Source organism: Aegilops tauschii, chromosome 1 (assembly GCF_002575655.3).
Source record: "Aegilops tauschii subsp. strangulata cultivar AL8/78 chromosome 1, Aet v6.0, whole genome shotgun sequence".
Taxonomy (NCBI): domain Eukaryota; kingdom Viridiplantae; phylum Streptophyta; class Magnoliopsida; order Poales; family Poaceae; genus Aegilops; species Aegilops tauschii.
Window position 1 is genome coordinate 65,641,612 of NC_053035.3, and position 23,217 is coordinate 65,664,828.

At 43.0% G+C, this 23,217-nt stretch overlaps 1 protein-coding gene across 2 annotated transcripts; it reads right to left on the bottom strand.

Annotated features, from left to right (window-relative positions):
• Positions 1–14,958: 14,958 nt before the first annotated feature.
• On the bottom strand, positions 14,959–17,081 carry LOC120967214 (subtilisin-like protease SBT3.3). 2 transcript variants are annotated; one of them, XM_040393830.3, is made up of 5 exons: positions 16,679–17,081; positions 16,476–16,573; positions 16,213–16,374; positions 16,005–16,116; positions 14,959–15,561 (listed from the first exon to the last, which is right to left on the bottom strand). In XM_040393830.3, the coding sequence occupies exons 1-5, from the start codon at positions 16,753–16,755 to the stop codon at positions 15,528–15,530; spliced, it is 483 nt and encodes a 160-aa protein (XP_040249764.2). In that variant the 5' UTR covers positions 16,756–17,081; the 3' UTR covers positions 14,959–15,527. The 2 variants fall into 2 exon arrangements, with proteins under 2 accessions (XP_040249764.2, XP_073362761.1); XM_073506660.1 differs by having other exon boundaries at positions 14,959–15,798.
• Between the last annotated feature and the right edge of the window lie 6,136 nt (positions 17,082–23,217).

Consider the following 23,217-nt stretch of genomic DNA (forward strand, 5'->3'; position numbering starts at 1 on the left):
CCAAGTCCTCTGGATCATGTTCATTCCGAAATCACGTTCCCGAAGGTTTCATTCCGTTTGGACTCCGTTTGATATTCTTTTTCTGCGAAACACTGAAATAGGCAAAAAAACAGCAATTCTGGGCTGGGCCTCCGGTTAATAGGTTAGTCCCAAAAATAATATAAAAGTGAATAATAAAGCCCAACAATGTCCAAAACAGAAGATAATATAGCATGGAGCAATCAAAAAATTTAGATACGTTGGAGGCGTATCACTTGGTGGCGGCTTCGTATCGTAAAAGGCGATGAATCCTTCTCTCTGATTTTTTTCTCCCCGAACATGAATATATAGAGTTGGAGTTGAGCTCGGTGGAGCACCAGGGGGCCCACGAGGCAGGGGGCGCGCCCAGGGGGCAGGCGCGCCCCCATTCTCATGGACAGGGTGTGGGCCCCCTGGCCTTGATTCTTTCGCCAGTATTTTTTATTAATTCCAAAAATATTCTCCGTGAAGTTTCAGGTCATTCCGAGAACTTTTATTTCTGCACAAAAATAACACCATGGCAATTCTGCTGAAAACAGCGTCAGTCCAGGTTAGTTCCATTCAAATCATGCAAGTTAGAGTCCAAAACAAGGGCAAAAGTGTTTGGAAAAGTAGATACGATGGAGACGTATCATGCTAGCCATCTTATGGCACCTTGCTTAACTTTATGTCTGTACTCAGATACCGTTGCTTCCGCTGACTCGTCTATGATCGAGCACTTGTATTTGAGCTCTCGAGGCCCCTGGCTTGTATATGATGCTTGTATGACTTATTTATGTTTTTAGACTTGTGTTGTGATATCTTCCCGTGAGTCCCTGATCTTGACCGTACACGTTTGCGTGCATGATTAGTGTACGATTGAATCGGGGGCGTCACACCTGACCATATCGACGAGGCCGTGCAGCAAGAAGAAGGGTCGGCGGCGAGGAGGCCGCACAGCAAGAAGAAGGATCGCCGGTGAGGAGGCGGCGAAGAAGGGTCGCCGGCGAGGAGGCGGCGCTGCAAGAAGAAGGGTAGCCGGCCAGGAGGCGGCGCTGCAAGAAGAAGGGTCGCTCGCGAGGAGGCTGAGCTGCCAGTAAGCAGCAGTGAAGGTTTGAACTTGGAAAGCAAGGAGGAACAGTGGAAATGTGGCTTTTGGTAGGAGGGAGGGGGCGGGGAGATAGATATTTCTGTGGTGGCAAAAAAAATTCGCTCGGTGCCGCGAGAAACTGGCGCGCAAGTGTGGTTCAAGCGGGGGCGGTGGACTGTAGATGATGAAGCTTCCTGCGTAAGCCAGACAAGACGGTGCGCCAAGATATTTTATATCGCATCCCACACGATTCTTTCTAGTAAACTGTTTGTGGTATACTTGATTTTTTCATTATGTTTTGAAAGACAAAATGGTGTTACGGAGGGAAATGATGGTGTTTGAATTGCTAGAACATTTACGTACAGTGAACATGCAACTAGTACATGTGTCGTGTTTAAATTTGGAATTATTCCGGGTTCATTTGGCATTTTTATGCGTTAATTGAGCTTCTGGACATTTAATGTGCATAATTCAAATTTGAACGACAAGCACATGCTCCAATGCACCAAAGTTTGTTGAAAAATCACATGTGTGTCTTTGGGTGAATTTATAGGTTCCGTGCAAGAAATGAGAATGAAATTCAAACATCTGGGCGTCGTTGCTCGGCCGGAATGATTGAGAAACTTGGTTTTTTAATTCTTGTAAATCCAGAACACGGCTGGAAATCATGAAACTTGGCATGGTGTCATGACATGGCACCAACATGCTGCAGTAATTTTTTTGGGCGAATTGGGACAAGCTTTGGTGTAACCTTCTTGCAAACCGGAGCTTCCCTCAAGAAGACTCTTGGTTCCGAAAGGGAACGTGTCACCTCCGTGTGTGAAACGACATACGTACACTGCCTTCTCCCGCCTTAAATTTTTGTACACTGACAGATTAGACCAAATAGAAGTATCGTGCTAAATTTTGGAATTATTCCGGGTTCGTTTGGCCTTTTTTATACATTAATTGAGTTTCTGGGCATTTAATGTGCATAATTCAAATGTGACCTACAAGCACATGCTTCAGTGCACCAAAGTTGGTTGAAAAATCACATGTGTGTCGTTGGGTGAATTTATAGGTCCCATGCAAGAAATGGGAATGAAATTCAAATATCTGGGCATCGTGGCTCGGCCGGAAAGATTGAGAAACTTGGTTTTTTAGTTCCTGTAAATCCAAAACACGCCTGAAAATCATGAAACTTGGCATGGTGTCATGACATGGCACCAACATGCTGCGATAATTTTTTTTGGCCGAATTGGGACAAGCTTTGGTGTAAGCTTCTTGCAAACCGGAGCTTCCCTCAAGAAGGCTCATGGTTCCGAGAGGGAACGTGTCACCTCCGTGTGCGAAACGAGATATGTATACTGCCTTCTCCCGCCTTAATTTTTTTACACAGGCAGATTAGACCAATTAGAAGTATCATGCTAAATTTTGGAATTATTCCGGGTTCGTTTGAACTTTTTCATACATTAATTGAGTTTCTGCGCATTTAATGTGCACAATTCAAATTTGAACTACAAGCACATGCTCCAGTGCACCAAAGTTGGTTGAAAAATCACATGTGTGTCCTTGGGTGAATTTATAGATCCCATGCAAGAAATGGGAATGAAATTCAAACATCTGGGCGTCGTGGCTCGGTCGGAAAGATTGAGAAACTTGGTTTTTTAATTCTTGTAAATCCAAAACACGCCTGAAAATCATGAAACTTGCCATGGTGTCATGACATGGCACCGACATGCTGCGGTAATTTTTTTGGCCGAATTGGGACAAGCTTTGGTGTAAGCTTCTTGCAAACCGGAGCTTGCCTCAAGAAGGCTCGTGGTTCCGAGAGGTAACGTGTCACCTCCGTGTGCGAAACGACATACGTACACTGCCTTCTCTCGCCTTAATTTTTTTACACAGGCAGATTAGACCAAATAGAAATATCGTGCTAAATTTTGGAATTATTCCGGGTTCATTTGGCCTTTTCTATACATTAATTGAGTTTCTGCGCATTTAATGTGCATAATTCAAATTTGAACTACAAGCACAGGCTGCAGTGCACCAAAGTTGTTTGAAAAATCACATGTGTGTCCTTGGGTGAATTTCTAGGTCCCATGCAAGAGATGAGAGTGAAATTCAAACATCTGGGCGTCGTGGCTCAGGCGGAAAGATTGACAAACTTGGTTTTTAATTTCCTGTAAATCCAAAACACGCCTGAAAATCATGAAACTTGGCATGGTGTCATGACATGGCACCAACATGCTGCGGTAATTTTTTTGGCCGAATTGGGACAAGCTTTGGGTAAGTTTCTTGCAAACCGGAGCTTCCCTCAAGAAGGCTCATGGTTCCGAGAGGGAACGTGTCACCTTCGTGTGTGAAACGACATACGTACACTGCCTTCTCCCGCCTTGATTTTTTTACACAGGCAGATTAGACCAAATAGAAGTATCGTGTTAAATTTTGGAATTATTCCGGGTTCGTTGGCCTTTTTATACATTAATTGATTTTCTGCGCATTTAATGTGCATAATTCAAATTTGAACTACAAGCACAGGCTCCAATGCACCAAAGTTGTTTGAAAAATCACATGTGTGTCCTTGGGTGAATTTCTAGGTCCTATGCAAGAGATGGGAATGCAATTCAAACATCTGGGCGTCGTGGCTCAGCCGGAAAGATTGAGGAACTTGTTTTTTTATTTCTGTAAATCCAAAACACGACTGAAAGTCATGAAACTTGGCATGGTGTCATGACATGGCACCAACATGCTATGGTAATTTTTCTGTCCGATTTGCCAAGGCGCACACATTAACAATCAACAAAGTCATTTTGGAACAAGTGCTGTCACGTTACAAATCGGAAACACAAGTATTATTGAAACCGTGGGCGTTCTCTAACCAATTACGTGTCGCCACGCGTCCCCTTTTTTATTGGCTAGGAGGTGCCGTGCGGGTAGCTACTTGAGTACGGGAGGCGTGCAATCAGACCCCTGCGCGTGCTCATCGGGAGGAGAGCCCTTTGACCGCTACCCGCGCGCACCTCCCTCCCAACATCTCCATTACTGGCGCCAGAGCACCTGTTCTACGACGTGGCTATATGTCTCACTGGACTGAGATTTAAGAGAGAGAAATGAAAATCTGAAAAGAAAGTTTTGCAATGTAAGATCCAACGGACCTATATAGCATTGACTGCGACTTATAGCAAGCATGATGAATATAAGGACGATGACAGTGGATAATAATTGTCTTACATATTTAGGAACATAATTAAAAAAAGCCACATGCGGCAACGCCCGAAATACACAAGGGCAAAAGAAGAAGGAAGACAATGATCTGGCTCGCTGATCTCTACTTTCTTGATGCGTTGCTGCAGGCCGCGGGAACTAGTCTCCGCGGCGAGCGGCGATGAGCTCTTTCTTATCCTCAAGATGCTGCTTGAAAGAATCCACGGATTCCTCCACCAGCCTTCTGCGCTCGATGCGCGCATGGCATTCTCGTCCATAAGTTTCTCGATGATGACGCTGGTCCTCTTCAACAAGGCAGTGGTCTGCTCCTACTGCTCCGCACTTCCGACGATCTTCGCCCTCAGCAGGTCGCGCTCGGCCTGGAGCTTCGCATTGCTCTCATTTAGTTGCCGGATGACGCCGGTAGACTGTTCAAACGAGGCTTTTAGGTCATCCTGCAACCTCGCCCACCTGGAGATCGGATCCATCTGCCTAAGGACAAGGGCACGCATGCGCCTGTAAGAGTCCTCGCCTGCCCGCGAGACATTTTCCCAGGCCGCCGCGGCACGGGAGGCTATCTCTGCTGCATTCGCGGCACGGCGGGACATCTCTCCTGCTTCCGCGGCATCGTCGGACCAGTCTGCTGCATCAACGACGCGGTGGGACCTCCGTGCTGCTTTGGCGGTGCGGCGGGACCTCTCTGCTGCTACGGCCGCGCGACGGGAAATGTTGGCTGCTTTCACGGCGAGGCGGGACATCTCTCGTGCTTCCGCTTCCAGGCTCGCCTCTCCCTGGTGGCAATCTCTCGACCCAGAACTCACGCTGGCCATGGCAGACGCAAGGGAACAATGATGAATGACTTGTTTGTTTTTGTGGATGAGGAGTTGAGGAGGAATGTGTAGTCATCTTGGAGTAGTAGTATTTATAAACAAGTAGTAATACGCTCCTAAGTGGGAAACCGTTTATGTTTTGATCGGTGTGAACAGGTTTGCAATTTGGAATGTGACGGGGCGCGCCCCCCTGTTCTTCTAAAAAAAGTTGTGACGGGACGCATGCTCAAAATTTACTGACGGTTATAAGTGCGGCACTATTCCCGGAAGGCGTAACGTGGGCACGTACGCCTTCTCGGCCGCGTATGTGGCGTTTGCACCGTAGGGTGCACCGCAATAGGCAATGTCAGCACACGTCTTGTTCCAACAACCGTGCGCGCTCGTTATTACCATCGACATGCTTCTTTTAATTAGAATGTGTGTGCCCGTCTAGTGCACACACATTGATCTATCTAACTGTTTCAGTTTGTTGTGGCTAATCGCAAACAATTCATCCATGTGAAGTGTATGACATCAATCGCAGACACTTTGATCTGGTCGACCCGTTTCTGTTCTGTTGCCTAATCGTAAACAGTTAATCCTTCTGAAGTGTATGCCCTCAATCACACACACCTTGATCTGGCTGACCGTTTCTTTTGTGTTGCCTAATCACAAACAGTTCATCCGAGTGAACCGTATGCTCTATATCGCACACGCCTTCATCAGGCTGCCCGTTTCTTCATTGGACTGAACCGTATGCCCTGGATCGCACACGCAACTAAAATCTGAACCTTGTTTGATGGCTCCGCCATCGCAAACGTTTTGCACCTTTTTTGACGGTTCTTTTACACTACCGTTTGCGATTATTGCATTGCACACAGTTTTGTCGAAGGGTCTCTGATCGTTGTGTCGTCTTAGCAACATCCTGCAGTAGTGGGTTGTCACAGATAGTAACTAATAGGGAGAAGAAGTTGATGAGATTGCACACATATAAGTGCAAAGTGAGAAGGATCACAAATCTAAACAACATAGTAGGGTTGATGTTGAGTTCAAACTTTTGGACACCTATAGTCCCATGATACTATAATAAGGCGATTCTGCATGTTTCTTATTGCTTTAGCTACAACATGATTCTGAGCTACATGTAGTTCCTGGCCTGACGTAGGTGAGACAAAATTAAATGGTATGGATACAATAGATATCGCTAAAAGTGTTGAACTGCTATAGATATAACTGAACTCTGATTAACATATTTATAGGTCATGAGACAAACAGTAAACAAAATAGGTGAAACATGCAAATTCTCTTGGTCATTAGCAACGGTAGATGTAATCGATGCATGGAAAGAGCCTGAATTGAGAAATGTATTGGGAGGACTATTCTAGTAGAAGAGTGAGGTAGGTTTTCATCTACCAGAACATATTAGACGTGTCATAGAAGGTTTGTTCTATATTTTTGAAGTAAAAAGGTAGTAGGACAAAAATAACAAAAACCTGGGAGCAAGTGAAAAAAATATGAAACAGAATATTACAATATTAAACATTGCCAATGGAGCAGGAAGAGATCAGGTATTGAACCAAAAACAATTTCAAGGGGAACCAAATAAAGAACAAATTATCACATCAAGATGCTAACAATATATCAGTGAAGCAAAGTTGTAGATTTGGGAATCCTATAATAGTAAAGAGAACACTTAAATCATAATTAGGCCATCCAGGTGAGAGTTAAACAAATGAGTGTGCATCAATAATCTCGGAAAAACAACAAAAAGTTATAGCTAGAAGAAACAGACTATAACAACTTAAAATGTGTTGCATATATGTCTTTACCGTCTTTCTGAGATACTGGCAAATTCCCTTTCATGGGCACTTTTGGAGGCTTGTTAAGCACAAGTATGGCTGAGTCCTATAATTTAGAAAGTTTAGCATACTATGATGAATCTGATTAAGGAAAATTAAATAACAAAACCCTTGGCGACACCTTTGAAATATCAATAAGTAACTTGTGAATGGCAATTTTATGGTATTGTGGAAATCATATAATATGTAAATAGACACTTGATTTACACATATCATAATCTTGTATGCACAAGTTAATTTACTGCACTACTGATAGTACATAGGGTCAGACTCTTACACAACTACCCACAAAAAAACATTTGTTACGGCAGCAATCATGGAAGAAACTAATCAGAGTACAACATAGAATGACAGTTTACCTTGTAGAAGACAAGCCTTTTTAGGTACTCAATCTCATCCCTATTGGGATGCAGTGTGGCAGATGGAATAGTCTCATACCGCTTCTTTATCTCGGCCTCAGCCACAGACACGGGAAGATGAATTCTCATGACACGCTCCATCACTTCAGAATGCTTGATATGCAACGAAGTGCTGAGCATATTTACTTCATTCACATAGTAAACAACAGTTCACTAAAAGAACCCCAGAAAATACAGAATGAATTATTCATTACATGCCTTTTTCAAATGATGCTTGTGGCACCGAATGCTCTCTACCGAAACCTCCTGACTGAGCACTTGATACGTCTCCAACGTATCTATAATTTTTGATTGTTCCATGCTATTATATTATCCATCTAGGATGTTTTATATGCATTTATATGCTATTTTATATGATTTTTGGGACTAACCTATTAACCTAGAGCCCAATGCCAGTTTCTGTTTTTTCCTTGTTTTTGAGTTTTACAGAAAAGAAATACCAAACGGAGTCCAATGGACGTGCCAATTTTTGACGATTTTTTATGGACCAAAAGAAGACCCTGGAGTAAAAGAGTTGGGCCAGAACAGTCCCGGGACGTCCACGAGGGTGGGGGCGCGCCCAACCCCCCCCCCCCCCCCCCCGGCGCACCGGCCTTCCTCGTGGACGACTCGGGCACCTCCCTGACTTGTTCCCGACGCAAAAAATTCCTATAAATGCTGAAACCTCCAGAACATAACCTAGATTGGGAGTTCCGCCGCCTCAAGCCTCTGTAGCCACCGAAAACCAATCTAGACCCGTTCCGGCACCCTGCCGGAGGGGGGATCCCTCACCGGTGGCCATCTTCATCATCCCGGCGCTCTCCAAGTAGTTCACCCTCGGGGCTAAGGGTATGTACCAGTAGCTATGTGTTTGATCTCTCTCTCTCTCTCTCTCTCTCTCTCGTGTTCTTGTGGTGGTACGATCTTGATGTATCTCGAGCTTTGCTATTATAGTTGGATCTTATGAAGTTTCTCCCCCTCTACTCTCCTGTAATGGATTGAGTTTTCCCTTTGAAGTTATCTTATCGGATTGAGTCTTTAAGGATTTGAGAACACTTGATGTATCTCTTGCATGGGATACCCGTGGTGACAATGGGGTATTCTATGGATCCACTTGATGTATGTTTCGGTGATCAACTTGCGGGTTCCGTAACATTGTGAACTTATGCATAGGGGTTGGCACACGTTTTCGTCTTGACTCTCTGGTAGAAACTTTGGGGCGCTCTTTGAAGTACTTTGTGTTGCCTTGAATAGATGAATCTGAGATTGTGTGATGCATATCGTATAATCATACCCACGGATACTTGAGGTGACATTGGAGTATCTAGGTGACATTAGGGTTTTGGTTGATATGTGTCTTAAGGTGTTATTCTAGTACAAACTCTTGAATAGATCGATCCTAAAGAATAACTTTGAGGAGGTTTCGTACCCTACAATAATCTCTTCATTTGTTCTCCGCTGTTAGTGACTTTGGAGTGACTCTTTGTTGCATGTTGAGGGATAGTTATATGATCCAATTATGTTATTGTTGTTGTGAGAACTTGCACTAGTGAAAGTATGAACCCTAGGACTTGTTTCCTAGCATTGCAATACCGTTTGTGCTCACTTCTATCACTTGCTACATTGTGGTTTTTATATTTTTCAGATTAGAAAAACCTATATCTACCATCCATATTGTACTTGTATCACCATCTCTTCGCCGAACTAGTGCACCTATACAATTTACCATTGTATTGTGTGTGTTGGGGACACAAGAGACTCTTTGTTATTTGGTTGCAGGGTTGCTTGAGAGAGACCATCTTCATCCTACACCTCCCACGGATTGATAAACCTTAGGTCATCCACTTGAGGGAAATTCGCTATTGTCATACAAACCTCTGCACTTGGAGGCCCAACAACGTCTACAAGAAGAAGGTTGTGTAGTAGACATCAAGCAGTTTCTGGCGCCGTTGCCGGGGAGGTGAGTGCTTGAAGGTATATCTTTAGATATTGCAATCGAATCTTTTAGTTTCTTGTTTTATTACTAGTTTAGTCTATAAAATAAAACTAAAAAATGGAATTAAGGGTGCCTCATATGCTTCATCTTTTTAATGTCTTTCGTGAAAATGATGGGAAGGAAAATTGTGCTCAAGTACTAGAAGAAGAATTACATAGAATGCTTGGCATAAAATATGTGCATGATGAGCATGATTGCAATGTTGTTAGTATGAATTCTTTGAATACCCATGATGCTAATGATATGCAAAGTCACAAGGTTGGGATGCTATTTTTGATGAAGATGATATGTTTAGTCCCCCAAGTTTTGATGAGCAAATTTATTATGATGAAAGCATGCCTCCTATTTATGATGATTATTGTGATGACACGTATGCTATAAAGAATAAAGATAACCATGAAACTTGTCATCATGATTTTAACTTTCAATTGGATTATGCTTCACACGATAGTTATTTTGTTGAGTTTGCTCCCACTACTATTCATGAGAACAAATTTGCTTATGTGGAGAGTAATAAAAATTCTATGCTTGTACATCATGAAAAGAATGCTTTATGTGATGGTTATATTGTTGAATTCATTAATGATGCTACTGAAAATTATTATGAGGGAGGAACATATGCTTCTACATCTTGCAATAATAATATTAAGTTTCCTCCCTATGTGCTTAAAATTTTAAAGTTATGCTTGTTTTGCCTTCCTATGCTAGTTGATTATTGTTCCCATAAGTTGTTTGCTCACAAAATCCCTATGCATAGGAAGTGGGTTAGACTTAAATGTGCTAGTCATATTCTTCATGATGCTCTCTTTATGTTTCAATTCTTATTCTTTATGTGAGCATCATTGAAATCATCATGCCTAGCTAGGGGCGTTAAACGTTAGCGCTTGTTGGGAGGCAACCCAATTTTATTTTTGTTTCTTGATTTTTGGTTCTGTTTAGTAATAAATATTTGATCTAGCCTCTGGTTAGATGTGGTTTTATGTTTTAATTAGTGTTTGTCCCAAGTAAAACCTATAGGATCTTCTTGGATGATAGTTATTTGATCTTGCTGAAAAAAATCAGAAACTTTCTGCTCACGAAAACAATTGTTAAAAATCACCAGAACGTGATAAAATACTGATTCCAAATGCAGTAGATCAATAAACAAATTATCTAGGTCTTACTATTTTGGTAGAATTTTTGAGTTACAGAAAGTTTGTGTTTGATACAAATTACTACAGACTGTTCTGTTTTTGACAGATTCTGTTTTTGTGTGTTGTTTGCTTATTTTGATGAATCTATGGCTAGTATCGGAGGTTATGAACCATAGAGAAGTTGGAATACAGTAGGTTTAACACCAATATAAATAAAGAATGGGTTCATTACAGTACCTTTAAGTGGTGGTTTGTTTTATTTCGCTAACGGAGCTTACGAGTTTTCTGTTGAGTTTTGTGTTGTGAAGTTTTCAAGTTTTGGGTAAAGATTCGATGGACTATGGAATAAGGAGTGGCAAGAGCCTTAGATTGGGGATGCCCAAGGCATCCCAACGTAATATTCGAGGACAACCAAGAGCCTAAGCTTGGGGATGCCCCGGAAGGCATCCCCTCTTTCGTCTTGTTCATCGATAACTTTACTTGGAGCTATATTTTTATTCACCACATGATATGTGTTTTGCTTGGAGCGTCATTTTATTTTCTTTTGTTTTGCTTGCTGCTTGAATAAAATACCAAGATCTGAAATTCTTAAATATTAGAGTCTTCACATAGTTACATAATTATTCAACTACTCATTGATCTTCACTTATATCTTTTGGAGTAGTTTGTTGTTTGCTCTAGTGCTTCACTTATATCTTTTAGAGCACGACGGTGGTTTTATTTTGAAGAAATAGATGAACTCTCATGCTTCACTTATATTATTTTGGGAGTCTTTAGAACAGCATGGTAATTTGCTTGGGTTATGAATTTAGTCCTAATATGATTGGTATCCAAGATGGGTATAATAAAAAAACTTTCATATAAAGTGCATTGAATACTATGAGAAGTTTCATACTTGATAATTGTTTTGAGATATGGAGATGGTAATATTAGAGTCATGCTAGTTGAGTAGTTGTGAATTTGAGAAATACTTGTGTTGAAGTTTGCAAGTCATGTAGCATGCACGTATGGTAACCGTTGTGTAACAAATTTGAAGCATGAGGTGTTCTTCGATTGTCATCCTTATGAGTGGTTGTCGGGGACAAGCGATGATATTTCCTACCAATCTATCCCCCTAGGAGCATGCGCGTAATGCTTGGTTTTTGATGATTTATTGATTTTTGCAATAAGTATGTGAGTTCTTTATGACTAATGTTGAGTCCATGGATTATACGCACTCTCACCTTCCATCATTGCTAGCCTCTTCGGTACTGTGCATTGCCGTTTCTCACCTTGAGAGTTGGTGCAAACTTCGCCGGTGCATCCAAACCCCGTGATATGATACGCTCTATCGCATATAAACCTCCTTATATCTTCCTCAAAACAGCCGCCATACCTACCTATTATGGCATTTCCATAGCCATTCCGAGATATATTGCCATGCAACTTTCCACCGTTTAATTTATTATGACACGCTTCATCATTGTCATATTGCCTTGCATGATCATGTAGTTGACATCGTATTTGTGGCAAAGCCATCATGCATAATTTATCATACATGTCACCCTTGATTCATTGCCCATCCCGGCACACCGCCGGAGGCATTCATATAGAGTCATATTTTGTTCTAGTATCGAGTTGTAATCATTGAGTTGTAAATAAATAGAAGTGTGACGATCATCATAAATAGAGCATTGTCCCAAAAAAAGAAAGGCCAAAAAAAAAGGAAGGCCCAAAAAAATAACAAATAAAAAGGGATAATGCTACTATCCTTTTTTCCACACTTGTGCTTCAAAGTAGCACCATGATCTTTATGATAGAGAGTCTCTTGTTTTGTCACTTTCATATACTAGTGGGAATTTTTCATTATAGAACTTGACTTGTATATTCCAACAATGGGCTTCCTCAAATGGCCTAGGTCTTCATGAGCAAGCAAGTTGGATGCACACCCACTTAGTTTCTTTTGTTGAGCTTTCATATATTTATAGCTCTAGTGCATCCGTTGCATGGCAATCCCTACTCCTTGCATTGACATCAATTGATGGGCATCTCCCTAGCCCGTTGATTAGCCGCGTTAATGTGAGACTTTCTCCTTTTTTGTCTTCTCCACATAACCCCCATCATCATACTCTATTCCACCTATAGTGCTATATCCATGGCTCACGCTCATGTATTGCGTGAAAGTTGAAAAAAGTTTGAGATTACCAAAGTATGAAACAATTGCTTGGCTTGTCATCGGGGTTGTGCATGATTTGAGCATTTTGTGTGACGAAGATGGAGCATGGCCAAACTATATGATTTTGTAGGGATGAGCTTTCTTTGGCTATGTTATTTTGAGAAGACATAATTGCTTGGTTAGTATGCTTGAAGTATTATTATTTTTATGTCCATATTAAACTTTTGTCTTGAATCTTATGGATCTGAATATTCTTGCCACAACAAAGAAAGATTACATTGATAAATATGTTAGGTAGCATTCCACATAAAAATTCTGTTTTTATCATTTACCTACTCGAGGACGAGCAGGAATTAAGCTTGGGGATGCTTGATACGTCTCCAACGTATCTATAATTTTTGATTGTTCCATGCTATTATATTATCCACCTAGGATGTTTTATATGCATTTATATGCTATTTTATATGATTTTTGGGACTAACCTATTAACCTAGAGCCCAGTGCCAGTTTCTGTTTTTTTCCTTGTGTTTGAGTTTTACAGAAAAGGAATATCAAACGGAGTCCAATGGACGTGCCAATTTTTGACGATTTTTTATGGACCAAAAGAAGACCCCGGAGTAAAAGAGCTGGGCCAGAAGAGTCCCGGGCCGTCCATGAGGGTGGGGGTGCGCCCACCCCCCGGGCGCGCCGGCCTACCTCATGGACGACTCGGGCACCTCCCTGACTTGTTCCCGACGCTAAAAATTTCTATAAATACTGAAACCTCCATAACATAACCTAGATCGGGAGTTCCGCCGCCGCAAGCCTCTGTAGCCACCGAAAACCAGTATAGACCCATTCCGGCACCCTGCCGGAGGGGGGGATCCCTCACCGGTGGCCATCTTCATCATCCCGGCGCTCTCCATGATGAGGAGGGAGTAGTTCACCCTCGGGGCTGAGGGTATGTACCAGTAGCTATGTGTTTGATCTCTCTCTCTCTCTCGTGTTCTTGAGGTGGTACGATCTTGATGTATCGCGAGCTTTGCTATTATAGTTGGATCTTATGATGTTTCTCCCCCTCTACCCTCTTGTAATGAATTGAGTTTAACCTTTGAAGTTATCTTATCGGATTGAGTCTTTAAGGATTTGAGAACACTTGATGTATGTCTTGCATGGGATACCCGTGGTGACAATGGGGTATTATATTGATCCACTTGATGTATGTTTTGGTGATCAACTTGCGGGATCCGTAACATTGTGAACTTATGCATAGGGGTTGGCACATGTTTTCGTCTTGACTCTCTAGTAGAAACTTTGGGGCACCCTTTGAAGTACTTTGTGTTGGTTTGAATAGATGAATCTGAGATTGTGTGATGCATATCGTATAATCATACCCGCGGGTACTTGAGGTGACATTGGAGTATCTTGGTGACATTAGGGTTTTGGTTGATATGTGTCTTAAGGTGTTATTCTAGTACGAACTCTTGAATAGATCGATCCGAAAGAATAACTTTGAGGTGGTTTCGTACCCTACAATAATCTCTTCGTTTGTTCTCCGCTATTAGTGACTTTGGAGTGACTCTTTGTTGCATGTTGAGGGATAGTTATATGATCCAATTATGTTATTATTGTTGAGAGAACTTGCATTAGTGAAAGTATGAACCCTAGGCCTTGTTTTCTAGCATTGCAATACCGTTTGTGCTCACTTTTATCACTTGCTACCTTGTGGTTTTTATATTTTTCAGATTACAAAAACCTATATCTACCATCCATATTGCACTTGTATCACCATCTCTTCGTCGAACTAGTGCACCTATACAATTTACCATTGTATTGTGTGTTAGGGACACAAGAGACTCTTTGTTATTTGGTTGCAGGGTTGCTTGAGAGAGACCATCTTCATCCTACACCTTCCACGGATTGATAAACCTTAGGTCATCAGCTTGAGGGAAATTTGCTACTATCCTACAAACCTCTGCACTTGAAGGCCCAACAACGTCTATAAGAAGAAGATTGTGTAGTAGACCACTCAGTGTACACCGGATAACATATAGCATCACTTTTCATGTCAGATTGAAAAACAATGCTTAAATGGAGTTTAAACCGGTAGCCCTCTACCACATCAAAGATTACGTACGTGCTAACTCTCTCTTTCCACATGACATCCAGGGCCGGTCCTTGAATTTCAAGATGGGAGTGAAACTACACAATCTATAGATCTTTAATATAGCATCGAATTCCTCCGTCCCAAAATACGTGTCGTGGTACAATTTTGAACTATTACCACGACACCTATTTTGGGATGGAGGGAATAGTATATAGGCAAACTTTATGGTTATAATCAGTCATATTGTATTGATGTTTTGGACCCTTGTATTCTCGACTAACATTAATTTATACTCTATGAAAGTCACATCACTAACTCGTTTGCATTGCTTGCAATGCTTATATTGCTCCTAAAAATTATCAAAATCACGTACGTGATGCTCTCTCCATCAACACATGGCACCTTCCACTATATGTTTCAGGTTTTTTCCGCTATATGTTTTCTTTTTCGGCTCTTTGTTTCGTTGACAACTCTACATGACTACATCCTTTGGTTTGTACTTGCTGTTTTTTTCTGGTTCATCCTGCTACAGTTATTTACAAAGGGGAAAGAAGTGGACATCGCACAACTGAAAGAGAAGTACCCTCTGCATGTTCTTTTGGGTGAGGGATACTTCCAACACCTTGAGAAGAGCCTTGAATGGCACCTTCACCCTGAACACACCAAAATTGCTGGCTTGGACGACTACCAACGGCTCGTCCTTCGTAACGACGTAGGTTTGAACACTTGCCTCCTTCCTTCCTGCCAAATAGCTTAACATGTTCGTCTATGCTTCTTTTGTTCTAGATAGGCCGAGAATAGACCAGTACTATACTTTTTAGTCAGATGTTCGCGATTTCGAACTCCATAGTAAATCTGCATGTAGAAGTCAATTTTCGCATGTGTGAAATATTCATGCATCCAAGTGGAAATCGAACTATCTGCTGGTCAAATAATCCAGAAGATGATTAAATAAATGTAAGCATCTAGAGATAAGATGCACAAATAGAGTTGGACGGTAGGGTACTACTTGCAGTGATGATCTGCATAATTTTTTGGACCACACTCTCAAATAGATCCTTCTTTATTCCAATGATAACATGGTACGACCACCTGAATATTTTTTGGTGATGAATAGATTACGTTATGCCTTTCACTACTAATAAAGTAGCTTTGGTGAGGAATGATTAAAACAAATGAAGTGCAGATGATAGCTTCAGTGTAGAACACTTTAGAATAGACAATTTCATTCCAGTAGCAATATGCTATGATCAGCCGCCGGCGTAGAGGAGGGGCAGGAAAAAAGCAGGCATGCTAACCTGTTGCAGTTGGAAGAATTGAACCTTTCTCCGGCGACGCATTGCCCTTTCCACCGCCATGGAACCTCGCCGATGCCGTCGTCTCTAATGCTGGCTGACTCCGGCCATATCCCTGAAAAGTTAAGATCCAAAGAAAAAACCCAGTCGTCACATTGCAGTGCCAGTGTCAGTTCTGATTTCTGCTACAACTGTAGAACTGCAGTCTCACCTGTGTCTAGCACACCGATGATGGATTCCTCCCCGAACCTGCTGCCAGAGAGGATTCTGCTCCCGCCAGCTGGCGATGGGTTCACCCGCATGAAGTCCCAGCTCCTGGTGGTGTGCACATCAAGCACCCGGTTCCGAACCACCCGCACAACCCCACGCAAATCTTTTTGATTTAACCAGAGTAAGAGGAGAAACAGTTACAAAGAGAAAGGAACTATTAATTTGTTAAGAACAACGACAAGATGTGCAGGCCTGGAAGCTCACCGGAGAGCTGCGCCACCTGCGCGTTGGTGAGCACGGCGGCGAAGCCGGAAAAGCCGTACATGTAGCTGTAGAGGATGGCGTCCTCGGCCGCCTGCTTGCTGCGAAATCACACGGCCAACACACAGCTCTTGAGTCTGAGGCGTTCTCCGAAGTAATAAGGAACCATGGATGGACCAAGAAGAAGAAGAAGACTCGTCTCTAACCTGCCGAGGACGGCGGCAAGCATGCCATGGTGCGGGTCCCGGACGAGCTCCTGCTCCAGCACAAAAAGGGCCTCCATGGTCGACCTCGAGGACAGTCCCAGCCACCTGGAGAGGGGAGGGAGGAGGACGGGTGCCGCCGCCGGCGTGGAGGAGGAGTGGAGACGCGGTACGAGGACAGGCGCGGCTACACCCGAGGAATGACGGTGAGAGGAGGGCCACGCTCCTCCTGCCGTGTGCACGCGAGGACGACGGCGACGACGCCGGAGAAGTGGACGACGGGGATCTGGCAGGCTGGGAGAAGGAGACGACAACGGCGACTGCGTGGGGAGCAGCTAGGGTTAGGGTTTGGGTGGTGGCGGCATAGAGGAGGGGCGGGATGCGCGAGTCGGGAGGAAGAGGAGAGGGTGCATCGCGAGTGGGGGAGGAGCGACGACCCCGCGCTCAGCCTATGGAATTGGATATTTTTTTTCAGCCATGTGAAATGACGGAAATGCCCTCGGCGGGTCACAAAAATAACAAGCGGTGGCACACTGGAATATGCACTATTCATTGCAGCAGTGTCGTGTTTTGATCCGATGGCAGGGATCATCCGGGAGCGAGATCGGACTGCCGAAAACGCATCCAGAAAACGATCCGACGGCCGACAGTGGCTAAGCTGTGAGAACGTCCAGGTTCTCCTGCTATGCTTATTTCTGCATGCACCATGCATGTGTCCCATTGATTTTACTTTTTTGAGTTTTTTTGAGGGGTTAACCAAGTTTTTATTGCTCATAGGCCACATTAAGTGGGATACAAAAAGGATCACGGGGTTCCAAAAACCACAAGTGCCTACCCCGATCCAAAGAATGTGCAAACTTGGCTAACCTATCGGCATCGCTATTAGAGGCTCTGCCTTCGAAAGTAATATTACAATTGAAGACTAATAAAAGATTCTTGATCTCCGATATGATTGCTCTGTATCTTCCATTGCTTGCTGTCTTGATATCATTAACTACTTGCTTGGAGTCCGATGCTATGAGAAAATCATTCAGTAGTAAATCTTGCGCAAGTGCTAGACCTTCTCTGCATGTAATAGCTTCTAGTGTTACAGCATCAGTTATCCCATGTATCACCAACGCTGAACTGCCCATGAAGTTTCCATCGCTGCTCCTGCACACCGCCGCCGCGGCGCCACAGTTATGTGTCTTGGATACTGCCGCGTCCACGTGGATTTTAGCATGCCCCGCAGGGGGGCCCTTTGGGCGCCGTATACCAGACCTCGTCACAGGTTTATTCTTCATCGGACTCTTTGGAAGAAGTTCCAAATCTGCCATGAATCTTTGTATGAACTCATGGGTTGCTGAGGGACTCTGGTAGATTGTTCGTGTATTGCCTTCCTTCGAGCCCACCATATCGCCCACAAAGTAACTGCCAGCCTGATGAAAGATTCGTGGGATAAAGTGTCGATCATGGAGAAGATCCACTTCTTTGCACTTGGTTCAGTAGTTTCGCATAAATGTTCTGCCAACTCGCCATCCACCAATGCCCAAACACATCTAGACATATAACACTCCATCATAGAGTGCCTCCATGAGTCCTCTACTCCACATAAGCCACACGTACTGGACGTCACTATATTCCTATGAGCACGAACATCCTCGGTGGGTAAAGAGTGTTTTGCTAATCTCCATAAGAACATCCGGATCTTGCTCGGTACAGAAATTTTCCATAAACTTTTCCAGGACTGGGCATCACGATCCGAGCTTGAAGAACCTGCTGCCCCATGTAGCCACGCCTCCCTTCTAAACTTTTTAGCGACCATCATTCGGTAGGCTGACCTCACCGAGAATCTGCCATTTTTCTCAAAGTACCATGACCAGGAATCTTGTATTTCAAAAGTACACAATGGTATTCGTAGAATAGCAGTTATGTCACTTGGGAGATAGACTTCTTCTAGTTTGACAGTATCCGAAACGGCAGAAGTGTGATCAATCAGTTCGGAAAACATGTTGGGGTGGATCATTAGATAACCTACCAAATGGTCTCATCATTTCTACCCTGGGTATCCAATTATCCAACCAGATGTTGGTGCTCTCTCCGTTCCCAATGGTTCTGATGAGACCCTGTTTTAGCACATCACGGCCATCAATAACCGTCCTCCAAATTTGGCTTGGGTGACTACCAACCTCTGCTTCAAGAATCGAGCAATTTATAAAGTAAACACTCGTGAGAATTCTAGCACTCAACGCCTCTTGACATTCAAGGATTCGCCAAGCTTGCTTTGCCAAGAGTGCCAGGTTGAACATCTCAAAGTCTTTGAAGCCCAAACCACCCATGCTTTTTGGTTGGGTCATTGACTCCCATGACACCCAGCTAGGCTTACGGTGGCCATCCTTACTTCCCCACCAGAACTTCCTGATCAACATGTTTAAGTGCTCACACAAGCCCCTAGGTAGTTTGAAACATGACATGGAAAAGACTGGAACGGCCTGAGCAATAGATTTAACTAACACCTCCTTTCCTGCTGAACACAAAAGATTTTTCAATCCACCCTTGCACCTTGCTCCATAAATAGTCCTTTAGGTATTTGAAGGCACCATTTTTTGAGGCACCAACTCAGTTGGCATTCCCAGATATTTTGCAGACAAAGCTTCGGTAGGAACCTCCAACAAACCCTTTATTTCTGTTCTGATATGTTCTGGACAGCCCTTACTAAAGAATATGGATGACTTCTCATAATTAATGCATTGCCCGGATGCCTGACAATAAGTATGCAACAACTGGTTCACCTCATTTGCCCCATCTGTATTAGCCTTGAAAAACAGCAGGCTGTCATCTGCAAATAGTAAGTGGTTTACTGGCGAAGCCGTAGGGGCTACCCGTATTCCATTCATGTTGGATGACTCATCCATGGATTTTAAAAGGCACGAAAGGCCCTCTACTGCTAACAAGAATAAATATGGGGAAATTGGATCTCCCTGTCGTATGCCACGAGATGGTTGAAACTCTTGTAATTTCTTACCATTGAACATGACTGAAAATTTTACTGTCCTAACCAGGTTCATGCCAATGTGAACCCAATTTTCTGTAAAGCCTAGTTTCAACATTATCGCTTCCAGATAATCCCACTCGACCCTGTCATAGGCTTTCATCATATCCAACTTCAAAGCACAGTGTCTATTTATTTTTGCTTTGTTCCTCTTCATAAAATGTAAACACTCATAAGCAGTTATTATATTATCTGTTATTAGCCTGCCTGGAACAAAAGCAGACTGTTCCTCTGAGATGATATCCAGGAGAACAACTTTCAACCTATTGGCTATGATTTTGGATGCAATTTTGTACAAAACATTACACAAGGATATGGGTCTAAACTGTGTCAAAGACGTGGGATTTTTTACCTTTGGGATCAAGACCAGCATCGTCTCGTTAATGCACTCAGCCGACTCGGTTCCGTTAATAATACGTAGCACTGCTGTAGTTACTTCAGGGCCACAAATGTCCCAATGACGCTGAAAGAAATGTGTTGGAAATCCATCAGGGCCTGGTGCCTTGGTTGGAAACATTTGAAATAGTGCTAGCTTAATTTCCTCTTGGGTATACGGTGCATTCAGAGTCTCATTCATGGCTAGAGTCACTCTTACTGGGACAGTTTGTAGGACCTGATTAGTATCATGGACACCCTCTGATGCATACAAGTTACTATAAAACTCAGTCGCCATTTTCTCCATCTCTTATGTATCCTCGGTCATCCTACCGTCAGGCAGTTTGAAAGATTTAATTTGATTTTTCCGTCGCCGTCTGCTAGCATAAAGATGGAAAAAATAAGTATGTCCCCATGCGCAAGCCAATCAATGCGTCCTCTCTGACGCCACATTATCTCCTCCCGGTGGAACAGTTCGACAAGTTGATCAGCCACCTTCGTTTCCTCTCGCGATGGGCGAGATCTTCCTGGAATCTCCCGCAAAAGCTGCAGTTCATTTTTTAATCTAGCTATTTCCCGCCTTACACTGCCAAAGGGTGTCCTGTCCCAGGTGGAGAGATTGGTTGACAACGACTGGAGTTTATTGCGCACTGACTCCAACGAATTTCCATTAGTTTTCTCCCATCTCTCCTTTACTACAAATGCCAAAGTTGGGTCTCGTTCCCAGCACAACTCATATTTAAATGCTCGTGAGGGCCGTCTACATGCATGCACTACGTCCATCTGAAGGAGGAGTGGTACATGATCACTTGACGTTGCCGTTTTGTGCTCCAAAATCGCTCCCGGATAGGCTAGAATCCACGCTGGGTTAGCCACACATCTGTCCAGCCTAACTCTCGTATATGTCCCTGCTACCTCTTGAGCATGCGCTGGTTTTCCCTTAAAGAGAAAAGAGTGATGCAACAAAGTAGCGTAAGTATTTCCCTCAGTTTTTAAGAACCAAGATATCAATCCAGTAGGAGGCCTCACGCAAGTCCCTCATACCTACACAAACAAATAAGAACCTTGCAACCAAGGCGATAAAGGGGTTGTCAATCCCTTCACGGCCACTTGCAAAAGTGAGATCTGATAGAGATGATAAGATAATATTTTGGTATTTTTATGATAAAGATTGAAAGTAAAGATTGCAAAATAAACGGGGACAAAAATAGCTAGTTGACGGGAGATTAATATGATGAAAAATAGACCCGGGGGCCATAGGTTTCACTAGTGGCTTCTCTCAAGATAACATAAGTATTACGGTAGGTGAACAAATTACTTTCGAGCAATTGATAGAAAAGTGCATAGTTATGAGAATATCTAGGCATGATCATGTATATAGGCATCTCGTCCGCGATAAGTAGACCGAAATGATTCTGCATCTACTACTATACTCCACACATCGACCGCTGTCCAGCATGCATCTAGAGTATTAAGTTAATAAGAACAGAGTAACGCATTAGGCAACATGACATGATGTAGAGGGATAAACTCAAGCAATATGATGTAAACCCCATATTTTTATCCTCGATGGCAACAATACAATACGTGTCGTTTCCCCTTCCGTCACTAGGATCGAGCACCGCATGATTGAACCCAAAGCTAAGCACTTCTCCCATTGCAAGAAAGATCAATCTAGTAGGCCAAACCAAACTGATAATTCGAAGAGACTTGCAAAGATAACCAATCATACATAAAAGAATTTAGAGAAGATTCAAATATTGTTCATAGATAATCTTGATCATAAACCCACAATTCATCGGATCTCGACAAATACGCCGCAAAAAGAGTTACATCGAATAGATCTCCAAGAAGATCGAGGAGAACTTTGTATTGAGATCCAAAGAGAGAGAAGAAGCCATCTAGCTAATAACTATGGACCTGAAGGTCTGAGGTAAACTACTCACACATCATCGGAGAGGCTATGGTGTTGATGTAGAAACCCTCCATGATCGATTCCTCCTCCGGCGGAGCGCCGGAAAAGGCCCCAAGATGGGATCTCACGGGTACAGAAGGTTGCGGCAGTGGAAATAGGGTTTTGTGGTGCTCCTGGATATTTTCGGGGTATATGAGTATATATAGGAGGAAGAAGTAGCTCGGTGGAGCTGCGAGGGGCCCACGAGGGTGGGGGCGCGCCGGGGGGGGGGGGGGGGCAGGCGCGCCTCCCTGCCTCGTGGCCTTCTCGTTCTTGACATCCACTCCAAGTCCTCTGGATCACGTTTGCTCCAAAAATCACTCTCCCGAAGGTTTCATTCCGTTTGATATTCCTTTTCTGCGAAACACTGAAATAGGCCAAAAAAACAGCAATTTGCACTGGGCCTTGTGTTAGTAGGTTAGTCCCAAAAATAATATAAAAGTGTATAATAAAGCCCATTAAACATCCAAAACAGATAATATAATAGCATGGAACAATCAAAAATTATAGATACGTTGGAGACGTATCAAGCATCCCCAAGCTTAATTCCTGCTCGTCCTCGAGTAGGTAAATGATAAAAACAAAAATTTTGATGTGGAATGCTACCTAGCATATTTCTCAATGTAATTTCCTTTATTGTGGCATAAATGTTCAGATCCGAAAGATTCAAGACAAAAGTTTAATATTGACATGAAAATAATAATACTTCAAGCATACTAACAAAGCAATCATGTCTTCTGAAAATAACATGGCCAAAGAAAGTTATCCCTACAAAATCATATAGTCTGGCTATGCTCTATCTTCATCACACAAAGTATTTAATCATGCACAACCCCGATGACAAGCCAAGCAATTGTTTCATACTTTTGATGTTCTCAAACTTTTCAATCTTCACGCAATACATGAGCGTGAGCCATGGACATAGCACTATATGTGGAATAGAATGGTGGTTGTGGAGAAGACAAAAAGGAGAAGATAGTCTCACATCAACTAGGTGTATCAACGGGCTATGGAGATGCCCATCAATAGATATTAATGCGAGTGAGTAGGGATTTCCATGCAATGGATGCACTAGAGCTATAAGTATATGAAATCTCAACGAAAGAAACTAAGTGGGTGTGCATCCAACTCGCTTGCTCACGAAGACCTAGGGCATTTTGAGGAAGCCCGTCATTGGAATAT

Excerpts from the sequence above, each read along its gene's own strand:
- LOC120967214 (XM_073506660.1), bottom strand. The coding sequence starts at position 16,755 with ATGGAGGCCCTTTTTGTGCTGGAGCAGGAGCTCGTCCGGGACCCGCAC. Across the intron at positions 16,375-16,475 it reads GCAGGTGGCGCAGCTCTCCG|ATTTGCGTGGGGTTGTGCGG; the intron begins GTGAGCTTCCAG and ends TAAATCAAAAAG. Across the intron at positions 15,799-16,004 it reads AATTCTTCCAACTGCAACAG|GTGGTCGTACCATGTTATCA; the intron begins GTTAGCATGCCT and ends AAAAATATTCAG.